Here is a 19,560-nt window from a genome sequence, read left to right on the forward strand (position 1 = left end):
TTTAAATAATAATTTTAGATTCATGATGAACCAAGTACTGGTGTGGACTACATCCTGTTGGTATTTGGCCGTTATGCTTCGTGTGATGAAAAATTCTTGCAATTTCCTTCATGTTCTATATTGTGGGATCTAATCTTTTAGGGAAGAAAGGAGGCAGGGTTTCAATACGAGCAAAGCAAAATATGCAAGTGTTGGCTAGACTTTTGATTTCCCTTTCTTTTTCTTATTTCATCATCAATGGTGTCATAAAAGACCATTTACAATGGCCTATTGAATGCCATTTTCAACATATTGAAACCATTGGAGCGGGGTATTGAAAATGAGAGAAGAGGAAAGAGGTGATGAAAGGGTTAAACATGTTGAAATTCTGACAGGAGAGGCCACGTGGCACGCTCGTATTGGACCAACCATGGCGCGTGGCATGTACGCGCTGACAGGGCGCGTGGGAGCAGGCTTCCGCAGAGAGATAAAGAGAAATGGATTAAATTAGTGACACGTGGCGCGTTTCGATTGACTGCATAGATTTTTATCATCTTAATAATTTGAACTCAATTATTTCATTGCAAATAATTTTTTTAAAATTTTTCTTTTTACCAAAATTCATAAAAAAAATTTCTCTATAAATAGAGACTGGACACAAAAAAAAAAATCAAGTTTTTCACCCTCTTAATCTTATTATTAGCTTTTCTTTTGAAGTTTTAGTCTTTATTTAGTGAAATGGATCTAATAATAATCAATTCTAACACCCAAAATTCTTCTGTATTGCATTTTAAGTTGAGAAAATAAAAATAAATTATTTTACAAAATTTTGTTTTTCCAAAAAAACTAAAAACTAAATAGTTAATTGTATTATTTTAATTTAATTATAATCGATAATTTTATGTAATTATAAAAACAAAAATTAAATAAGAATAAGAAATAAAAAGTGGTGGGGTAGGGTGTTGAATGAAAAACCATTGAAGAAGGTAAAAGTTGAATGAGTATTGAATAAAAGAGAGAAAATAAGGTGAAGTGTTCGAAATTGAAAAAGTGGATGTTGAAAGAAAAAAACCATTATAAATGGTCTAAGAGAATTGGTGTTGAGGGGACGTTAGTGCCTTTTTAATAAATAGAGGGTGTGTGTTACATTTTAACAAACCTTAAGAGAGGTCAATATAATTATCCCAATATAAAAAGGTATATAAGAAAGCCTAAACTAATATTTTTTTTGGTTGGTTAACGAAATTTATAACTATATATATATTTTTTTTTTGTAGATAGACAAAATGACAAAATCATTATAAACTTTCACACACATAAGTGGAGGTGTCGGGGTTTAAACCTTGAACATGACATCCGACCTAACAATTTTGACAATTTTTGCCAATTGGAATAGGACTCGTGGTTTTGTAGAAACTAAACATATTTAACCCTATATTATTTAGGCTTAATTACACTTTTGGTCCTCGCATTTTGACCAGCTCACGAAAATGGTCATGCCTCTTTCAAATAGAACAAAACCGTCCCTAAACTTTATGTTTTGTACAGTTTTAGTCATACCTCCTATTTTCAACTCCAAAAACGCAGAGAAATGACAATTTTAGACCTACCCCCTATGCTAAACCATGAAATAAACAAGGAATAAAACATGTGGGTACAAGGAATCCACTTTATTCAACACACTAAACAGAAAACCCTAATTTCTAAGACATGTTTCAAATTAAGGTTTTTTTTTGTTAGTGTGCTGAATAGAGTAGATTCTTTGTACCCACATGCTTTATTGCTTGTTTATTTCATGGTTGAGCATAGGTGTAGGTCTAAAACTGCCATTTCTTTGCGTTTCTGGAGTTGAAAATGAGGTAGGACTAAAACTGCAAAAAAACATGATAGTTTAGGACAGTTTTGTTCGATTTGAAAGAGACACAACCATTTTCGTGAGATGGTCAAAATGCGAGTACCAAAAGTGTAATTAAGCGTATTATTTATTAGCTTTGACTTTATTTACCTTCCGGTCGAACTCTAATCACAATGATCCTATTACCCTAAGAACCGAAGAGTTAACAAAAAAAAGGGTTAAATATGTTTTTGGTCCCTATAAATATACCAACTTTTCATTTTAGTCCCTCTAAATATTTACTTCAACTTTTAGTCCCTATAAAATTTTCAATCACTACTTTTAGTCCCTATTATTAAGTAAATTTTTATATTTTTTAATGAAATTATGCAGAAATGTGTAGAATACTTAACAAGAACACTTAAAACTATTTTTCTCTTTCCTTCATTTATAAATTATTCTTAATATGTATGAAATGAGCAAATGGTTCAATTAATCCAGGACGGAGAGAATAATGGAGATGCACTTATTTTTTATTTTATTTTATTTTTATCACGAAATAACAATATAAAATAGTTTTACCTCTATCCCCGTGAGCTTAGCTCAGCTGGTAGGGATATCGCATATTATATGCAGGAGTCGGGGTTCGAACCTCGGGCATTCCACTTCTCCAAAATTAAATTTTGTGAGCTCTAGCCACTGGGCTATTTGACAAAACAAAAAAGAATAGTTATACCTCTAAAAGAAAAAACTTTATATTGTCAAATTAAAATCCCATATTAGATGACATACGATATAAACAACATCATACATACATCATCGGTGTTGTCAAGTTAAGACTCGCACCCTTTTTTTTGAAGAAATATGATTTGAAATAAGACTCACATTCGATTCGATGAATAAGGTTTGAATATAGTATGTCTTAAAGAAGGGTTATGTTTCATAAACATCCCTAGGTGGCATCAAACTGATGTACACCCCCAGACTGTAACATTTTTTTGAATAAAAGTCAAAATAATAATAAAATAAAATAAAATTAAAGAAAATAAAAGTAAAACAACCACTCTCTCCTCTCACCTTCCTGCCTCCTCTGTGTCTCCCCTGTTCCTCTTCCTTCTCTCCAAAAACGCCACCAACAACAATATTTTCAACCACCCAAAAATCAAGTGAAAAACTTGTCTTATGTTTTTCTCTTCACGCATTCGGTGCTCCGTCATCGTCGTCTTCGCCGACCTTTCAATTTGATTCAAATCTTTCCTTTCTCAAGCACAATCAATGGCCCCTCCTCTTCTGATGCAAAACGTGGGTGGGACTTGTGGGTGTCTGTGATGGAGGATACGGTGAAAGCTTAACTTAACAATTTTGGTAGACCAGATGAACAAGGTCAGGACAGAAGATCGCGAGGAAGACGCTGGTACAAAGCTGATGAATTAATACAGTCATGATCGGAGATCGTGAGAAAAACGGTTGCCGCCGGTTGAGTGGGTTGTGAGGAGGTGGAGGAGAGAACACGACGGGGAGGGAGGAAGAGAGAGGCTTTCACGGTTCTTTCTTTTTTTCCTGTTTTTTTTTTTGTTTGTTTAACAGTTCATTGTTCACATACCAAAAAAATACCACGTGTCGCACATTGGTGTGGGTGTAGAAAAAGTGTGTACAAATGAAGTGTGTCGATGTATCAGTACTTAAAGAATTTCTTTTTCGGACACAGTATATGTCTTAAGATAAGCTCATATATATATGATGACTAGTTTTAACAAAAAAAAAAAAACAAATCAAATACTCAATATAAGCTCATATATATATCTATATTAATAAAATGAGGAGTTTTAAAGAAATGTCCTGAGCTCGATTGTGAAAATTAACATAACCACTAAAAAAGAGAAGATATTTACACTTTCCATTTACCCTCATCGATAACATTTTTCCTTAAGATCACCTAATTTCTTAATCAAGACTACGACTACAGCACCATAGGGGTCTAATTCCCTTTTTAGATTATTGCCAAACCTCTCCAATGGTTCTCCAACCTAAAACACTAGAAAGCCGCCATTGAGATTGCTACTCTCTAGTCCTTAAATATCACGCCATCAGCTATCTCCGTCAACAGTTGTAAACACTCAGCTGAAAATTTCCTTGCAAACAAAAACGGATCACGCCGTCTCCATCCACCGTTATCATCATCATCACCATATCTTGGTCTATCTCTTCTCAAAGACCAAATTAGTTCAGGACAAACTTCATCTGCCACGTAAGTCCGAGGATGTCCATCGTCTCTTCCTTCCCAATCCACGTGTGTGAGTGTAGCATGCACACAACCCTTCGGGTCCCACATGTTAATAAGGGTAGAAAAGTAATTCTCCTCCGGATAACACGAGTCCAAACGTATGCATGGTTTGTTGAATTTCGACCAAATTTTTCTATCGCTGACAACTAGTCTTGCATGCTTACGTGTCAGCGCCCAAAACTGCGATCCAATGCGAAAATCCTCAATTTTTACAGTGGGGAGCATTGCTTGTTCTCCACGCGCCGCCCAGCGGTCGTAAGAACTAGGTTCATTGTTGAGGATTTCGATGAAGCTTTTGTTTGAGTTAATAAGAGTGTGGTAAGTGAAATTGAAGGAGTGAAGAGGAATGCAAGAAGAGGATAGAAGGATGAAAATGTAATTTGAACGATCGTCGATGAGAGCCCGTGCGACTAATCGACGCGCCGCTGAGGTGAGAGTGGGGGAGAATCTAGCTGTTGGTTTTGAAGGAATGATACGGTTTGAGAAAACACCAGAAAAAGGAGGGTCGTAAGAGAATGTTGGGTCAGCATGAATGTAGATATTGTACAATTTTTTTGGGATTTGGTTGAAGTAAGATTCCCATAATGAAGCAAATGGAAGAGGAGTTGTTGTTAAGAACATGAATGCTAATTTTCTTGGCCATGTTGCTTTTCGCTTTGTATGGTTGGCTACAATGAACAACGTTTCCTCTTCTTTGTATTCGTCTATTGTTGTTGGTTTGTTTGATTGGTTGTTGTGTTGAGTATTTATACTTAAGAAAGTGGTTGTGAGGTTTGGGTTTGATTTTTTAGGGATGTGCATGGTGGAGGAGGAAGTGGTTGTTGTTGTAGTTGTGATTGTGATGGTGAAAAGAATGGCTAGGGGTAAGCATAGAAGTAGTGCACATAAAAGAGAAAGTGGGTTTGGTGATAGCATCGTTGGAGATGAGAGATGCTTTTAGAAGGAAGCTAGGGATGATGCAAAGATAATGCTATAAATTGATGTTGAAGGAAGATAAAATATCATATTATTAGCCAAAGCACTCATAATCTTAATCATTTTGTGATTTCTAGCTATTTACATTATGTGGTTTCGGGTTTGCATGCTTGATTTTTGTTTCCCTTTTCTAAGATTCAGAGGTACTATGGCCTCATTCAGAGGTACTAAGGGTGAAGTTGGAGCTGAAGTTTAAGCACGTACGTATCATGTGTTAAGACAATTGGACTGTTTAGACACGTGGCACCCAAGCTAATTTGTCAGTCTGCATGCCCCTGATAGGATAACACGTCACTTGGAAAGTCAAACTAAAACAATTATTTTTATGAGATTAATACATAACAACTTTGTTTTTGTCTCCACTAAATTTCCACCATGTCTTAACATTGCACATTCAAAATCTTAACTTTGATCAAATCGAAGGAGTTTAATTTTAGGGTGTGGTTGAATTGATTCTAATAGACAATCAATAAATAAAAATTTATAAAAGTATTCTAAAAATACTACTGTAAAAAATAAAAAATGATGGTTGAAACAGAAGCAGAATTTGTCAAGTCTAGTCAATCCAATTCAACCATATACAATGTTGTAGTAATCAGATCAAACCAACTGTAAACCTACTGATTTTCTGTTCAACCAGCTGAATTAGTCAGTGGCCAATCCAATTTTTAAAATGTTGATTAGAGCTAAAGTTTTGCAAACAAAAAAAAATCAATTGAAAAATGGTGCGACTATTAGAGATATTGCAATTTAATCATTTCAAATATCGCATTTGTTTAACATCGATCGACATAAAAACACCGGTTTTTGTTTGAAAAAATTAAGAAAATAAAATACACCCTCCAATCATTATTATAAGCAAAAACCTTATATTTTAAGTTTATTCAATTAATGATGTACATAATCTTTATTATAGACCAACCCTTTCTGACAAAAAAATGTAACGCAATTTTGAGCCTGAAGTGGGTTATTCTCGCGCTTATCCGGACTTTCCAACATGTTTTTGTATTTTTGAACTTGTCTCAACTAATTTCAGCTTTCATCAAACAAAGTTTTATCCTTACTAAATTTAGGAACGTTGTTAATTTTGATAAGTCTACATAACATATCAAATAGTCTTGGTTCTTATGATTTAAATTTCCTCGAGCGGGTGCCACTACCAAAGAGTATATGAATTTTTTTTTTCCTGAGTAAATATGAGTTATATTAAACCATTAAAAAGAAAGAGTAAGTATATTAAAGTTTGAAAATTATTGGATTTACATATTTATGAAACGTATTTTTTTTTATATATGTAGCAAATATTTATAAACAACACTATTGAGTCAAAAAAAAAATCACTTTGTTTCAAAGTATGACATAATTTTGACAAAGATATTTTTCTTTTTTAAAACTTGATATATGGCTAAAGATCGACTAATTCGATGACCAATCCCAGTGTACATTAGCGTAGTCCTAATTGAAGGCAGAGCAAAATCCATGTAATGGATCAATCCCAATGTATATTTATTAGAAAACAATTATCTTAAAGGTCATATTATTTTCTTAGAGTACTTCAAATTTTCCTCCAATGATAATAGCAGCAGCCGTAGGTTTTGGATGCGTGTTGTTCTGATGTGTTTTGGTTATACTGAACTATGGGGATGTGAATGCAATATAATTGCATGTTAAATAATTTCTAAGACTTTGTTTGTGAGTTTGAAGGTGAAGGCAGAGGAGAAGGTTTTAAAAAAAGAAGGAGCGGGTGAAAAAAATAGAGAACATCGGAAAGGGAGGACTTTGGAGGGTTTATTTTTCTTTATAATGCAAAACTCTTCATTTGGAAAACTAAAAGATTGCATTGGAGGAGTTTTGGGAGATTTGGAAGGATTTACATAAATTATTGAAATTTAATCTATGTTGTTATAGTATTGTTAAAACTAAAAATATATTAATCATAAGCATTAATTTAACATTCTTTAAAAAAAACACTCTTTCAACTTTTTTGAAAGATTTCTCCCTTTCCCTTATATTTTCCACCCCTAAAATTCTCCATTTCCCCTTCAAACTCCCAAACAAACAAAGCTTAAAGGCTAAATCGATGAGTCATGAGAGTTGGTTAAAAGTGAGCTTGATATCTGTGGCTTGACTGCACTAAGTTGCAACATGACAGTGAAAATGTGCAATGTGAAATCGTAAGTGTTAGCATAGGAAATGCTATCCTCTTGAAAGTTGAGTCTATCAACCATCTCATGAAAACCATCACAGAACATAAGTCACCTTAAGCGACATTCCAGCAGCACCATAGCCATCAACCTTCTCTAAATTCCCCCTCCTGCTTGTCATTTTTCCTCTTGACTATACTTCAACCGGTAATTCTGTTGTGTTTTGAAAGCAACAAAAGTAATAATCTAGGAGCTATAAAAACAGAGATGCAATGGAGAAGGGAGATTTCATTTCATCATCAACTTAGTAACTTAATAGAAAAACTTATCAACAACTGATGAAAATTTTAGCTGTTTGATGCATATCTTTCTCAAAAAGGAAAAAGGCCTGAAAATGGATAATTGGTGAACATTTAATTAAACTTATTTTTAAGAAAGTTTCGGCATTGTTGGTTTTCGATGTTATTCTTAACTACTTCAGTTGCCAACAAGCAAGTAATGCTGCATAAAGCAAAAAGATCAAATGCGGTTATTCACTAATTTCCACTCTATGTCGAACTAATTAACACATCATGTCTCAAATACTTTGAAGTAAATCACAGCTTGAATATCATTACACAACAACAATATTCAATTATACAACATCACCACCTAAAGGACATATGACATGTTAGGGTACTACAAACTTTCTTCCAATGACAATAGTAGTAGCTGTAGGTTTTGGATGGGATGTGATAGAATTGTATGTTAAACAGACGCTGTTACTTGCTAAAGGCTAAAGATTGATATTTGGCTAAGTTCAAGTGAGCTTGATATTTATGGGTTTTATTTATTTACAAAATTCTTTGCTTGACAGCATCAAGATGAAATATGACAGTGCAAATGTGCAATGTAAAAAATCTTAAGTGTTAGCAAACATTGTGACATTGTAATTGGCCAATGTCACCCAACTCTATGTCACCCAAGTGCTACCCCTACTGTGACTCTGCCGATGAATCCGAGTGAAGAAAAATAACTGGTTTTCTTCGCTGAACTACACAACATCATTTACGCGCTGTAAATGGAAAAAGAGTCGTCGAATGAATCTAGGTATTGTCTCTTTCGATTGTGCAATATGCTTGCTTTGAGTTGTGTGTTTATGTACAAAACTTTACAGAATTACTTGTATTTTGGTTGTTATGCATTTTGCAGAAAATTCAAGTCAGAAATGTCATCAACTGCGGCGGGTGATGATAATGATGTGATTAGCAGTTTACCAGATGCTGTCCTATGCCATATTCTCTCGTTTCTCCCAACCATTGTTTCAAAGAGGTGGACTTGATTGACGTGGAGTTGGATGACCAACAAGCCTATTTTCGCTTTAATGAGTTAGTGGACTCTGTTTTACTCGCACATAATATTCCGATCAAGAGTTCCATCCTCGACATTTCGTATGATCTTGCAGATCTTGGTTTTTCTAATGTCATCAAATGTATCGATGCATGCGTGTGTTTGATGATGAACTTATTGATGATGTTGACTTTCCTTTTCGCATACGCGAAGTTGACTTTCCTGTTAGCATTTTTAGTTGCAAGACTTTTGTTGTTCTCAACTTATATGGGCTCTTTGTCACGAGTTTTACTTCCGTTGGACTCCCCCTCCCTCAAAATCCTTCGTTTAGAACATTGTATATTTCTAAATGCTTGAAGAGTTATATGCATTTCGTTTAGAGTTCTATACTCCTGAGGAGGAATCTCTGTCATATCAAGAGTATGAAAGCTTAGACTTAAGGAAATTGACCATAGCGTGTATGCCTTCCACTTTTTGTCATTTTCCATTGAAAGCACTTCATAATGTGAAGGAACTGTACATAGAAATAAATCAGGTTTGAAATTTATTATTGCTATATGAATAGAATGATGTTGATGAAATACAAGATAAGAGTATTTTTGAGAATTTTAACCTTATCTTTTATAATAATATATGTTGTTCATTTATTCTTAGGTTTGAAATTCATTATCAAAATGATGCTACTTGATTTGTATTTTTGTTTTAGCAAATTTTACCTTAATTCTTACCGTATATCTTTATGTGTTTTGTGTTTTGATTTTTTAGGTGTATCGGGGTTTTATGAGATTCCCACTTTTCTTTCATAATTTGACCAACTTGGGACTTTACTCTATAAACTCTAATTGGCATTTGTTGGCACAAGTGCTCAACCACTGCCCCAGCCTTCAAAATGTTGAGCTTAGTGAGGTTTGTTAAGTTTAGGGGTCATATCTGATTTATCATTTCTTAACATGCCTTTGTGATTTATTTTATTTTATCTATTTTAAATTTTAATAGGGCACCGCCAATGGAATAAGGGAAGATGTCCATGAAAATTGGGAGGACCACCCAATATTTGTTCCACAAAGTCTTTCATTACAACTTAAAACTTGCAAACTTCTGAACTTCTTAGGCGAAGAAGGCGAGCTTCTATTGGCAAGATACATTTTGAAGAATGCTAGAGTTTTGCAAACCATGAAAATACATTGCAGCGATGACCCCAAAATCGGAAGAGAATTACTCTTGTGCCCAAGGGCCGGGCCTCTCCTACATGTGAAATTATTATTAAATGTGAATAAACTGTGTAAGTATCAGTTCTTCTATTAACTTTAACTTTACAAATGCTAGGTTTGAATTGTGAACCTTGATGGTCCTGATCTTTGACTTGGTGCACGGGTTTTAGGATAATATCAAACCTGTAGAGCTGTTTGTTTTAACTTGTTCGTGACATCCCATCAACTAAATCTATGTTATCCATTTTTTGGTTAGTTAGTTTAGTTGTATGCTAAGCTCTGATTAAATGCATGACCACTTGTAGGAGAGTCAAAGTTGTACATTAGTGTTTCTCATGTGTTAAATTCTGATATGATGCATGGACTATTTTCATCATGAATAGACCTAACTTAAACTGATAAGGTGAATCTAGTAAGGCTGATGGATTTGGTGCAGCTTGGATGACACTTACAGAGACTTCCGCTTCGTGGTGGTTTCATGAACGGAGTGATTATCCAGATTACCATTGATACGTTTGTATCAACTGCCACACTGAATGTATGGAGCCATTGAACTTTGGCACCAATTGCTCCTTCAACACTCAGCATGCATGTGAGAACTGAGTACTCACTTCTAATAAGTCTAATAAAGTTTTAAAAAATACTGCAATGAGAATGACAAGGGAGCTTTTGAAGTTTAAAAAAGGTTATTCAAGAGGAAAAATGGTGGGAAGTTCTTCTATCCTCCAATATCTCACTGCGTTTTTTTCTCTAAAATGAACATAATCTCTCATGGAAAAATATGATCTAATTGTTTCTTTCTTCCTACAGTCCATAGTCAAACTTTTTTTATAATTGTTAAACTCTGTTGTACTTATAAAACTTGAACTTGCATTTCTTGTTGTGGCTATTTTTAAAGAACCTATATTTTTCTGCTCAGATTTCATCCTTGTACAATACTCCAAGTTGTTACAGATTTGGTACTAGTTTTCCATCATTGATGGTACAAGTTAAATTGTTTTCCTCCTTCTCTTGACTATATCAATATTTAGTACCATGGTTGACCTATAAATGATATCCTTACCTTTTTTTTTCTTTTCCAACTAAAGTTGAAAATTCCTATACACACAGAGTTTTATGGTCTTTCCTTGTATCTTATAGTGTATTCTTGTTTGTCATAACACAGTTTGATGGAACACAGAACGAGTTCCAAGATGTAATTATTATTTATGGGGAAAATTGTGTTGACCTTCCCTAAGTTTTGGTGGACACTGAAATGTCATACACACCTTCTCTAGTTTTTAAGTTGACACTAATTAACCACCCTTATTTGTGTGACAGGTTAACCATTCCAGCCCTCTCTCCATGTCTCTTTGTTGACAGAAATGGATTAGTTATGAGAGGGCTAAGTAGTTGTGCTGTACCCGACTAATGTTTTTATTTGTAAAAATTATATATTTTGAAGAAGAGAAATGATATTTGAACATCTATTTTATGACAACTTTTGTGACAACTTTCTCTCTCATACTCACATTATTTTTTATTTTATCTCTCTATTGCTATGGTTTCCGTGCCAATACTACTTTTTCTTTGTAAATTTTGGTTGTTAAATAAGTTGTCACAAAATTGGTTGTTCAAATAACACTACTCTTTGAAGAATTGTCATACAAGAGTTGTGAGAATGTCAATTGGTGTAGCTGTTGCAAAACAAGCCAAGAAGACGATGTTTATTTTAGAATAGTTTGTCAAAATGGTTGGTGTGCATTGTTTGTAATCTAGATACCAAGTTCGATTACTACTCATAAAGAAAAGAAATCGTTACATGTCCAAGTCACAGAGTGATGCTTCTTTTAATATGAATGAAAATGGTTCTGCTTTAATTATGCGGTTTTATTTATTATTATGAAGTTTGTTAAGAACTAATTAGAAATTAAAAAATCATGTTATTTTTTGGGTTAATATTAGCGGTTTCTGTTTCTTTGTACAAATTTTTATTTAGATTTCAATATTGTAATTTAAAGAATCTTTGATGTTGGATCTTTATGAATTTTTTTGACCATACAAAATCGAATATATGATAGAGGTAAACTGAAATTCTTTCAACGCGCAAGTATTTTTTAAATTCCTTAACAAATAATAACATTTTCTAAAAAATTAAAGGATTAATTAAGCAAATGGTCCATAAGTATCCATTATTTTGTTTTTAATCCATAACAAAAATCGTACTTTTTAGTCCTTGTAACATTTATTTTTAGCGTAAAATTTTTGATGGAAAATTTACAAAACTAAAATATTATATATATTATGAGAAGTGCAAGCAACACTCTCTTTTGAACATTCTCTCTAGTATTCACTCTCTTATTGATTTAAATTTATTATGGGTCTAAACGTTGGAAATATAACCCACACAACATCGATGTTATCCAATAAAAGAGTGAATACTAAGAGAGTATTCAAAATTGAGTGTTGTTAGATGAATCCGAGTTAGTAGGGTTTCACCGGTCAGCCCGGTTTTCATTGATTTAGATTTTAGACACGTCCACGATGAAAGAGGACCAAAAACGAAAAACTCCATTGGAATGTGGTAGCACTTGGGTGACATAGAGTTGGGTGATATTGGTCAATCACAATGTCATAATATTTGTGAAAGAGAGAGAAACACAAGCATTATGATATTATAATTGACCAATGTCACCCAAGTGTTATTCCATAGTAGAAGAAGAAGATAAGATAGGATTCCTGAGCCAAAGGAAAATGACAAGTTGCAAGAATATTTTTTCTTATACCTAGGGAACAGAAAGAGAGTGAACGATGCTCCTTAGCTTTGTTTGGTCAACTTAAAAAAGGTTAAGAAGGAAAGTTTTAAGTGGGGTCCACTCAATATTCTTTCCTGGCTCAGTTGGAATGAAGTAGAGAAGGCCATTATTTTAAGAAACAATTTTGTTAACTGGTGCCATAAATAGAATTTTCTGTATTAGAAATATAAATTGTCACTTTTTATTAACTAATAATTACATAACTTTTTAATAAAATTGATTTTACTTGGTGTTTAACGAATGCCCTAGGAGCATCGGTTAACATTCTCCTTGCCACAAAAAGTTTGCCATCATTTTATGGATGTTAGTACATACCACCAAATACTTCAAAATGGATGACGTATCGTATCCCTTGCGTATCCTGCATCGATACCTGGGCTTGACCCAATGACAATCAACAACTGTCAAAATGGGTCAGGCCTACTGGGCTGGCCAATCGGCTCTCTATTTTTTTGTGAGTCGGGAACTTTAAAAGACACGAAAAATGACCATACCTTTTTGGGTCAGCCTATCGGGCCTGTATTTTACATGGGTTGGCATGGATTGGACCATTGGACTTGCGGGCCGGCCCTTTAAGAACACTAAAAAAAATATAGTTTATAAAATAGTCTTATTATGTAAGATCGAATTATTTTATTATGTAAAACTAAATTTTTATAGTCTTCAAAGTTGCATTTTGTGAATTGTGATCAATACTCTCTACTTTTGCATTGATGTTTTTGTGTCATTTACCTTTTCGGATGTTGATTTAATAGATGTTTCATACATCATTTGACTAAGTTTACAAACACAATTATTTATTTGACAGATAATAATTTATGCAATATGTTTCTAATAAAAAAAGTGATGGGAAGTTTTTTTTTAAGGAAAAAAGTGATAGGTAGTTGTATTGTTTTTTGCATCTTTATTTTTTATTTTTATAAAAAAATAAAAGAATACATTTTGAAATACAATATGGGCTGGTCCATCGGGCCATGTAGCCCACTACTAATTAGGTTGGGAAATTTTACTTGGTACCCCTACACTTATACCTTCATCCATACAAATATTTAAAAATGCCAATTTTATCCTTTTACACCCATACATTAGATTTAACATGAGTTCACCCCACATAAGTTTTTCCAACAAACTTCATAGAAGATTTCCGGTTTAAGAAATATTTGTCCGAAAAACATCAATGTGACATTTGCAAAGTTCTTCATCTCGATCAAAATCGTGACTCAAGTTTAAGATCTTTGAAAAAATCAAAACTAGATTGGAGAAACTCATCCAAATAAAAATGTCAGCGTGTTATTCACATGATAAATCTACCACTATTATGTCATTGTAACACAAAATCAAAATTTTGGTTTATGATTTTTGTTTATTCAAATTAAAGAGATGGGTGAAGATTGTTGGGTTCCTTGATTTTCTTCTAACCCATGAAAGCCACCTCCCATGGCTATGGATCGAATAGCTTTTATCCCTTAATTTTGGGATTTTAATTTATGTTTTTGATTGTGTTTTCTTTAAAATAACAGAGAATTCAATTTAATAATAGATCAATCAAAAGTCAAAACTCTAAATTAAAAACAAAAACAAAAAATCCTAAATGTGTCTCAACATCATCCATGGCAACTTTCATCATTTCCTTCCTCTACTTCAATAAACCCATTTTTATATCTATCGATTTTGATGTGTTGTAAGATAATAAAGTTGGATCATTATTTGAATGGAGATGAAGAACTTCTGATTTTGTATTTAGAAACTGAATCTCCATTTCTTTCCGTAAAACTTTCAAAAATGTGAGAAACTAAAGGAAAATGATTTTAGTTTGTTTCTGAGGGTAAAATGGACAATTAATGCAAAATGTAGGGGTGAAGGTATAATTGATAGGGTGCAAGGTAAAACCTTCATTAGGTTGGCTCAATTTTGGTAGTACATGAATCAAGTGGATCGACCCTCTCTGACCCATTTATATGAGCTAGCCCACCAAACCGAGGCAAACTGCGTCAGATCGGCCTAATTGACAACTCTAACTAATGTGTATGCCTTTTCGCTTTTATTAAGAATAACGATATATTGCTAAAAAAAATTATTTAAGTTAAGGGTAAAATTTAAAAAAAAAATGTTACATTAAAACACAATGTTTTTTGTATTAGATCAAAATAAGATTTTTCAAAGTGTCAAATATTATTCTTGTCGTTGTTCGTAAACTTATTTTATTTTTTTATAAAAAAAGATGCAATGAACAATACAGCTACATGTCACATTTGTTTAATGAAAAATGCTACCGTGCACGACAAATTATGTCGTCAAATATGCATGAATCACTATATAATTGTTTTTTGATGTTTATCTTAATTTTAATTTGATTCAAGTTGGCCAAATATGTCTTTAAAGTGTAAAAACACGTTTTCATGTTGTGTGTTTTCCAAATCATGCATGTCTTTGCACCACCTCATCATTGATACGTGGAAAGGTGGATATTATTAGAAGTGTATGATATCTCTTTGCTCACCTTTTTCTTTTTTTTACTATATATAAGAACACAAAAACACCAATAAGTTAGCCAATAAATCTAATAATAAAGTAAATTGCACGTGGTTTAACAAGTCGTGCGACTTCGTGCATTGAGGGCCTCGTGCTTTAGCATCGCTCTTTTTTAATAGAAATATATCGCATAAATTATAATCCATCAAATAAATTATTGTATTCGTAAACTTAGTCAAATGATGTATAAAACATCTATTAAATCAACATCCATCACATAAATCACTGTGTTTACATAAATCAAAATAATTTTAATCAAAATTTTATAAAAACTACATTTTATAATTTATACACATTTCCGAAATAAAAAGAGTGGACAATGGGTTGAAAAAAAAAACATTTCATAAAATAAAGAGCATTACAATTTAAGAGCTAATGATCCTTCAAAAAAATAAAATTACGAGCTAATGTTAAAATTAAAGGGGATTCCCCAACAAGTTAAAAGAGTAAATACTACAAAGATAATCTAATAAATCATGATGTAAATTAAAGTGGTTATTAAGGTGACAGCTCAATTAAATCCCCCATCGATGAAGCAAAAAAAAATACACCTTAAGATTTAATTGATGGTCTAAATTTATAGAAATAAAAATGATAGTAGAAACACATCTCCACACACAATTCAACCCTTTTTTTCTATCCAGTTACAGATCATTCTTATGCATCATACGCATTTCGACTATAATTGGTCTCAAGTTTGTTCATTTTGTCGCTCTTGATGAAAACCAATGGATGAAAGGCAAAGGTGATGAAGTCGGGAGCATCCTTAAAAAGAACCGCACACCATATGTGATTCCTAACATCAAAACTCGGTTGAGATTCACCCTTAAAACAAACTAGGGTTAATTAAGTTTTTAGTGCCTATAAATATTCACAGTTTTGTTTTTAATCCCTACAAAATAAAATCACATTTTTTAGTCCTTATAAAATTTTCCATCGGCATTTTTAGTCCCTATAAATTTTTCCATCAGCACTTTTAGTCCCTGTCAAAAATTTTCATCAATAGTTTTGGTCCCTAAAATGCTTAAGGAAAATGTCACAGGGACTAAAAAGTGTGATTTTATTTTGTAAGGACTAAAAACAAAACTGTGAATATTTATAGGGACTAAAAACTTATTTAACCCAACAAACTAACCTTAAACCCAAATACAACACAATAAAATTGAATTTCTCTATTTTATAATCCTTCTAAGAGGTTCTCATAAGGCCTGTGCTACAAGGTAAGGTGTGGGAAGTAGAAAACCAACACATATGAGTAGGGTGGGAATAATGGGGAACTTAATTGCAGCATAACATAATGCCTACATGGTAGTGATAATTGGCACTAAAATAAATGTTAGAGAAGAATGAGTATAAGGATGAAATCATTCATGGAATCAAAGCAGGAAAATATAGTTTCTTCAAAGATAGCCACATCAAGAAATGTCAGTTCAAATTTTATCAATACTTCAGATGTTCAACCAAGATATAAAGTTTGACAACAGCCTGTAGGAAGAAAGAAACGTTTAGTTCATATTTTTTCGGGCATGAGATTAAGTTCATATTTTAAAGGAAAAACAGCAGGTTATTGACTGATAGAAGAACTTTCTACCCTTCCTCCTCTTGAACAGCCTTTTCTTAAGCTTCACTTAATCGCTCCCTATACAGTATGCCATAGGGAGTATTTTAATCACTAGCTTCTACTCAATCCTAAGTCATACATCTTCCTGCATTTCGCGGAGCACTAGAATTTTGAAAGGGAACTACCTCGGATAATTACCGATTCCTTATGACTTAACTGCCCAGTGACGACTCACATTTCTCGATTCCTTTTAGAAATCAAATATTTGTTTAATTTTGTCCATTCTTCTGTGCCAAAAAGAAAAGATAGCACATGACAAAGATGAGAAAAACTAATATGCAACGTTTACCCTCAAAAAACATGGATCTAGGTAATTGAAATCATAAGGAAGAATAAAGAGGTTGACAAGTTTTAAGGATAATTTTTTTTCTTAACATATACAAGGAGACAAGGTTAGCAGTTCAATCCATCAAACCTAGCAGCTGCATGGTAGAACAAGTAAAACAGAGGATAGATGAACCATTATTTAAACTCAGCGGGCAAAAATCAATTGATGGAAATAGTTTGGGAGATCAACTACTCGTTTAATCTTTGTCCATGCTGTAAATCGAGTCATGGCAGTTAGAAAGGCTTCTGTGAGCTTGGTGTTTGTGTGTCTGTTGCTTTTATATTTCATGAAATAATTTGCTCGAGTGCATGAAGTTGTAACGTGATATTGCAAATCTGTAATGGCCGAAATTGTACGAGCATAAAAAATGTTATCCCTAATGTCTTGAAAGTTGAATCTATCAACCATCTCCAACTTTAAGTTTAAAATGAAGGTTGAACAATTGAATTAAAACACTGAACAAGCTTCCCCAAATGGCTTGTTAAGACAGTTCAAAAGCTTGATTCTCATTCCATTATTTTTTGAATTTATTAGACCTATAAGACGTGAGTTTCTCGGTTCTCCACAGGCATACTAAGTATTCAAGGAGCAGTTGATACAAACCTGTCATTAGTAATCTGGATAATCGCTCCATTCATGAAACCACCATGGAACGGAAGTCTCCGTAAGCGCCATCCAAGTTGCACCAGAACCACGAGCCTTGCTAGATTCATCTTTTGATTTGAAGTCTATTCATGATGATTCCCTTAGTTTATGATTAGTAATTTAGTAGTCTTTAAAAATATAATTCCAACTAATTTACATAAATTCCTTTGATGAATTCTCTGTGTCTAGATCGGTTATTTCCCTGCACACGACTAATGTTAAATATAAATTCTGTGTCTAGATCGGTTATTTCACACTGGTGACAATTTTAAAATTAAAACTACCCTTTGAGTTTGCACTTATTCTTTGGATAGTTGGTCCTCTATTTGAGGTTGAAAATAACTCAAGGATAACAACATACTTGATTTTTTAAAACTAATTTATTTTCCAGTGGTCCTGTGTTTGATTTGATTAAAAAAAAAAACTATCTGGCTTCTAAAATATGAACATCGTCTTCTTCGCTTGTTTTGCAATGGATACACTGCACCTATTGACATTCTCAAACTCTTGAACGTATCATAACAATCTTCAAATAATTTTTGTTTACGAATAAAAACACATTATTTTCATCAGATTTGTCTTCAATAAAACTAACTGTTCTGCCAGATTCATTCAGAAATGGGGTTAATGTCATTGACGATACAACCACAAATTTTAATAAAAAGAACAACCCCAAATATTTTCACTCAGGTGGCCCTCAAACAGTAGTATTGGTTCAGTGTTGCATCAAACCAGTTTTCCACAAACAAAAATGCAATATACTTCCTTTTCTACAGCAAGCATCTATCATGAACACAATCAACTAATGCCAACCGTAATTCAGTGCTCTATCATCTTGCTCGGGAAATCATAATCCTTCTACCAAAATAAATCAGCTCTTCCACCAAAGGATATAAGATGTGAGGAACACATCATAAATCTCACAATGTGTATAGGAGTTTTCAACTTCAGTTGGAAAAGAAAAAAAGGTAAGGATATCATAGGTCAACCATTTGGCGATGAAACCTGATATAGCCAAAAAAGGAAAAAAATAAGTTTGAGGCATCAATGATGGAAGATAGTAGTATATTTAGAAAAATCTAAAATTAACATGCAACCATAATTTTAATTACTTTGAAAAATATTAGTGCCAAATCTGTAACAACTTCAGCATGGTACAAGGATCAAATCAGAGCAGGAAAACATAGGTTCTTTGAATATAGCGGTGAGATGTTGGAGGATGTTAGAACTTTCTCCTCTTGAAGAACCTTTTCCTAAGTTCTTAATCACTCCCCGTCCTAGTGGTACTTACTTACATACTTAATAAACCAAATCTTCCGGAAAAAAACATTTAGTCTATAAGTCCTTTTGTAATGGAGCAATCAAAACATTAGTACAATCAAAATAAAGACAAATACAGATTCCTTTGAGAAATAAAATATTTGTTTAATCTTTGTCCATGCTTCTGTGTTAAAGAGAAAAGACAACATATGACAAAGATGAAAACATAAGTTAGCATAGAACTACAAAAAACATCGATCTGGCTTATTGAAGTCATTTGAGAGTCCAAGTCATAAACAAGCAAAAAGAGGTTGATGAGTTTTAAGTATAATATTTTCTTAACATGTGTACAAGCTAAGGTTCACAGTTCAATCCACCAAACCCAGCAGTTGCATGTTAGAAAATCAATTGATGAACAACTACTCGAATTCAAAGGGCAAAAAAATCAATTGATGAAAAATGTTTGAGATATCAACTACTCGTTTAATGGAAGTAAGTTAAGTTTTTATGAGCTTGGTGTTTGTGGCTTTTATGTTTTATGAAATAATTTGCTCGAGTACATGAAGTTGTAACATGACATTGCCAATATGAATTGGCGAAATCTTAAGAGCGTAAGAAATGCT

General features: G+C 33.1%; 1 protein-coding gene across 1 annotated transcript; it reads right to left on the reverse strand.

The window, feature by feature from the left end:
* Positions 1-3,617: 3,617 nt before the first annotated feature.
* LOC11433520 (glycosyltransferase BC10) lies at positions 3,618-5,259 on the reverse strand. The gene has a single exon (XM_003603333.3). It carries the CDS (start codon positions 5,010-5,012, stop codon positions 3,879-3,881), a length of 1,134 nt encoding a protein of 377 aa, XP_003603381.1. The 5' UTR covers positions 5,013-5,259; the 3' UTR covers positions 3,618-3,878.
* Between the last annotated feature and the right edge of the window lie 14,301 nt (positions 5,260-19,560).

Source organism: Medicago truncatula, chromosome 3, assembly GCF_003473485.1.
Source record: "Medicago truncatula cultivar Jemalong A17 chromosome 3, MtrunA17r5.0-ANR, whole genome shotgun sequence".
NCBI lineage: Eukaryota > Viridiplantae > Streptophyta > Magnoliopsida > Fabales > Fabaceae > Medicago > Medicago truncatula.

What these genes read in the sequence shown, in the direction of transcription:
- LOC11433520 (XM_003603333.3), bottom strand. Translation starts at nt 5,012, where the DNA reads ATGCTATCACCAAACCCACTTTCTCTTTTATGTGCACTACTTCTATGC.